General features: G+C 45.6%; 1 protein-coding gene across 1 annotated transcript; it reads left to right on the forward strand.

Moving 5' to 3' along the window:
- The first annotated feature begins 1,925 nt into the window (after positions 1 to 1,925).
- MTLN (mitoregulin) lies at positions 1,926 to 4,044 on the forward strand. Its single transcript, XM_053313709.1, has 2 exons — positions 1,926 to 2,166; positions 3,714 to 4,044. Exon 1 carries the CDS (start codon positions 1,980 to 1,982, stop codon positions 2,160 to 2,162), a length of 183 nt encoding a protein of 60 aa, XP_053169684.1. The 5' UTR covers positions 1,926 to 1,979; the 3' UTR covers positions 2,163 to 2,166; positions 3,714 to 4,044.
- The last annotated feature ends 1,204 nt before the right edge of the window (positions 4,045 to 5,248 follow it).

Consider the following 5,248-nt stretch of genomic DNA (forward strand, 5'->3'; position numbering starts at 1 on the left):
GTTGCCCCCAGACTCTGGAATGCTCTCCTGGTGGCCATCCACTCCTCAGTCTCAATCACAGTTTTTTTAGAAAGCATGTGAAATCTTGGCATTTTAATCAGGCTTGTATATGACTGCTCTTATTGCTGCTGCTTTGTATCTTTTATTGTTATATTGTGCTTTAAAAAAAAATCTTTTAATCAGATGAGAACATAAGAACAGCCCTGCTGGATCAGGCCCAAGGCCCATCTAATCCAGCATCCTGTTTCACACAGTGGCCCACCAGATGCCGCTGGAAGCCTACAGGCAGGAGTTGAGGGCATGCCCTCTGTCCTGCTGTTACTCCCCTGCAACTGGTACTCAGAGGCATCCCACCTTTGAGGCTGGAGGTGGCCTATAGCCCTCCGACTAGTAGCCGTTGATAGACCTCTCCTCCATGAAGTTATCCAAACCCTTCTTAAAGCCATCTCGGTTATTGGCTGTCACCACATCTTGTGGCAGAGAATTCCACAAGTGGATTATGCGTTGTGTGAAAAAGTACTTCCGTTTGTTGGACCTAAATTTCCTGGCAATCAATTTCATAGGATGACCCCTGATTCTAGTGTTATGTGAGAAGGAGAAGAATGTCTCTCTATCCACTTTCTCCACACCATGCATGATTTTATAGACCTCTATCATGTCTCCCGCAGTCATCTTTTTTTCTTAACTAAAAAGCCCCAGGTGTTGTAGCCTTGCCTCATAAGAAAGGTGCTCTAGGCCCCTGATCATCTTGGTTGCCCTCTTCTGCACCTTTTCCAGTTCTACAATGTCCGTTTTTAGATGTGGTGTCCAGAATTGTATGCAGTACTCCAGGTGTGGCCGCACCATAGTTTTGTATAAGGGCATTATAATATTAGCCATTTTATTTTCAGTCCCCTTCCTAATGATCTCTAGCATGGAATTGGCCTTTTTCACAGCTGCCGCACATTGAGTCAACACTTTCAACGAGCTGTCCACCAGGACCCCAAGATCCCTCTCCTGGTCAGTCACCGACAGCTCAGATCCCATCAGCATATACTTGAAGTTGGGGTTCTTCATCCCAATGTGCATCACTTTACACTTGCCAATACTGAACCGCATTTGCCACTTTGTCGCCCACTCACCCTGTTTGGAGAGATCCTTTTGGAGCTCCTCACAAACAATTTTGGGTTTCACTACCTGAAAGAGTTTGGTATCATCTGCAAATCTGGCCACCTCACTGCTTACCCCTGCTTTTAGATCATTTATGAATAAATTAAAAAGCACCGGTCCCAGTACAGATCCCTGGAGGACACCACTTCTTACTTCCCTCCATTGTGAAAGTCTCCATTTATACCTACCCTCTATTTCCTGTCTTTCAACATCATCATTCCTGTCTTTCAATATTCCTGTCTAGCATCATCGCAGGGTGCCTTAGCCTCTCTTTACAGTTAGGATAGGTTGTGCTGTCGAGTCGGTGTCTACTCCTAGTGACCACAGAGCCATGTGGTTTTCTTGGTAGAAGACAGGAGGGGTTTACCATTTTCCATCTCCCGCACAGTATGAGATGATGCCTTTCAACACCTTCCTATATTGCTGCTGCCCGATATAAGTGTTCCCCCTATTCTTGGAAACACACCAGCAGGGATTCAAACTAACAACCTCCCGCTCTCTAGGCAGATTGCTTTCCCCGCTGCCCCATTACGTGGCTTTACAGTACTTGCAGCAGCGATATTGGGAGATGCTGAAAGGCATCATCTCATACTGCATGGGAGATGGCAATGGTAAACCCCTCCTGTATTCTACCAAAGACAACCACAGAGCTCGGTGGTCACCAGGAATCGACACCCAACCCGACCGCACGTTTTACCTTTACAGTACTTAAATTTAATCGTTAACGCCCGCTAGAGGGCGCTGCACAGTTGGATTGCCAGCGCTTTCCTCCACGCTGTGTGAGCGCGAAATAGTTTTGGGCCTGCGGGGCAACCGTAGCGGACGAGACCATGGCGCTGAGTTCGGAGCCCTTGTCGGAGCGGTCCGTGCAGCTGGCGGTATTATTGGCCTTCGCTTCGGGAGTGCTGGTGGGCTGGCAGGCGAACAGAGTACGAAGGCGTTACCTGGACTGGCGGAAGCGGCGGCTGCAGGACCAACTGTTGGCCACGCAGAAGAAGCTGGACTTGGCCTGAGCCGGTGAGGGAGCCTGAGCTCAACCAAGGATGGTGGCCGGACGGGGTCATGCCATTGCCATCGATGGTTTTGTGTTAGAGCTGTTTACCCTTGAACCAGCCCTTGTAGCTGTTCCTTTAATTCAAGCTTCATCTGCAGCCTATTGGGGCGTGATTTCTTTGAACCCTGTGCTAGAGTGGCCAACCTAAGGCGCTCCAGCTGTTCTTGGACTACTACACCATCCCCTTCAGCCACAATTTAGTGCAGCTGGAGACGATGGGAGATATAATTCAACAACGGTTGGAGAGTCTCAGATTAGTCACTCCTGCTCTTTGCCATGAAAAGCTTTATTGCTGATTTCTGCCTGTCAAGCCTCTGTTTAAAGGAGCAGTAGCAGGGCTACCCCCCCCAACTGAGCTAAGAGATATCTTTTAAAAGTATTGATTTCCATTATTGAGCAGAGGGTGAGTGACTGGCCCTATCCAACCCCAGCACAGTGTCCTTCTAGTGGCTGTTGCTTGTGTCTATCTTATAAAGTTTTTCCAGAACCCTAATTTGGGCTTCTTGTGTGTATTCTCTTTTCTAGTAGCAGCCAGTTACTGTCTTTCAGTTCAAATCTTATACAGAGGCAATCTTTCTCCTTGCAGAGCTTTAATAACCGTGGCATGATATGATCAGTTCAACATGGAATGTTCCTCAGCTGTGCAGTTTTGGTGGGGGGGGGGGTTTGGAAATGTCACTTGCTGAATTTCTGCCAGCTTTTTGGATGTTAAATGGTCTGGGAGGCTAAGTGGGGGAGGTGGAGGGGGGAGGTGGTACTTTGTAGTCCGTCTCTTCAAAAAAGGCATTGGGACTGCTTTGATGTGAGAACTTTGTTGCTAGTAATCTTTGGTGCTTAACGGAAGTTAGGTATATTTCTAAATTTTGTAACTTGCACCTCTGTTCTAAACATGAACCTGCCCACCCACTTAGATAATCAGGGGAGGCTCTGCTCTGTGTCCCATGATAATCTGAGGTGGCATTAGTAGATACTTGAGCCAAGAGTCTCAGTTGCTCTCCTCCAGGAAGCCTGCCTAGCCCCTTCCTTTCTTTCCTTTAGAAAAGCAGTAAAACCATATTTAATTTAATGGCTATATGATCTGGTATAACTCAATCTGGTAAACTGTTTTGTCTTTCTTCTGCTCTTTAATATTTAGTTTATGGTGGTTTCGAGTTTATTTTGAGCTGTATTTGTATTTTGTTACATTGTCACATTGGTGGCCTTGTTGGTGAAAAGGCAACATAAGTTTAAGATAAACCTATTTATATCAAAGTAGTGAAGCCAGATTGTCTTTCCTTTGGTGCCAGTACAGACCTGACATTTGCAGCAGCGCACTCTGGGTGGATGGCAAAGATGGATCTCCTTGCTGGTTTTTCCAGTTATTGCTGGAATAGTGTTGTATCAAGCATTTTTCTCTTGCACTGTTTTCTTAAACATTTCAATCTGCTTGAGTATGTCCAGTTTAAAATTTTGGAAAACCTTTATAGATATATACAAATGATTCTAATTTTGTTTCTCTTTCTGTCCACAGACACAGATAGAAGCCATGAGAAGTGCTTGAATCATGTCCTACTTCAACTCTATTATTGGACAATACAGTTCTTGTACAAGTTTGTTCTGAAAACACATTGATTGAGTTAAACTTATCTCAATCAGACTGACACTTGCAAAAATGGTAAATATAAATAGAAGGAAGTCATCTAAAAAAGTGTTGGAACAGTGTTCCTTTATATTTGCTTTTGATTGTGTTAACTCGCCGTGTCAAGTTTGGAAGAAAGGATTTATTTCCTTGTGTGACACTTGATGAACTTTGATGATGGAATCTTGCTGAATCTGACTGAATAAAGGCTTATTTTAAGAAATTCTGACTAAATTGTTGTGATGAGTGATCAGCTTTAGTTGTGAGTGTGAAGACAGCAAGTTCAACTTTAGTTCTCTAAGGACTTTTGTGCTTGATAGGGATGTGCACAGAACCGGCACGGCCCTTTATGGGCCTCCGAACTGGTTCAAAGAGACCCTTTATGGGCCTCTGAACTGGTTCAATGGCAGCAGGGGGTCTATCTTTAAGAGTGGGGGAAGGTGCGCTTTCTCCCCACTGGCATCCATTTCTGTAACAGCTAATCGGGGCAGCAGAGTACCTCCCTGCCACCCCATTGCCCCCGTTGGCCGGCAGTTCCAGATGCACCTGCGTGTGCTGGCACATGCAGGTGCATCTGGAACCTCCAGCCATATCCGGGCAACAGGGCGGCAGGGAGGTATGCTGCTGCTCTGATTAGCTGTTACAGAAACGGACGCCAGTGGTGGTGGGGAGTGGCAGGAGGGGTAAGTGCACCCTCCCCCACTCTTAAAGTGGCACCCCTGTCACTTTTGAGCCTCCCCGCCATAGTTCCGTGCATATCCCTAGTGCTTGAAGGCTTTACCACCCCCAAAGCATGCAACGTTTAGTTCCTAATTCCTTGGATCTGAATCACTGGGACACTTCAAAGCTGTGATATGACTTGTAATAGCAGCCAGCCCCATCAACTGCATAAACAAACAGGGTTCAGGGTAATAACTTATAATTATATACACAGTCAATTTGTGCATCTGATGAAGCAGGCTATGAGGATCCTAAAATAAAACAGCTATGAGATGCATCCAAAAATATCTTAAGGAGTCGATCCAAGAGGAGAGAACCATGTAAGGTTCCCACACTTATATGAGCAGGTGTTGTCCCTAGAGAATGTAAGGGCTCTTGTTTTGGAAGTCAGCTGCATTTCACCCAGAGAAGTTTAGGCACTAAGCATCAGATTAAAAAGCAATGATAGTGTGTATTTGTCTCCTATTGTCACATTAACCAACACCATAGGCAGTACTCTCCTATCTATGCTCCACTTGCATTGGTTTTATCACTATTTATAATAATAGGTATATACTGCTTTTTAACTAAAGAAGTTCTCAAAAGTGGTTTACATGGCAAAAGAAATGAAGAGATTGTTCCCTGTCCAAAAGGGGCTCAGAGTCTTAAAAAAAGAGAGATGCAATGGAGAAGCCGGGGCGGGGGGGGGGGGGGCGGGGGGGACACCC

Source organism: Hemicordylus capensis, chromosome 1 (genome assembly GCF_027244095.1).
Source record: "Hemicordylus capensis ecotype Gifberg chromosome 1, rHemCap1.1.pri, whole genome shotgun sequence".
NCBI classification, from domain to species: Eukaryota; Metazoa; Chordata; class Lepidosauria; order Squamata; family Cordylidae; genus Hemicordylus; species Hemicordylus capensis.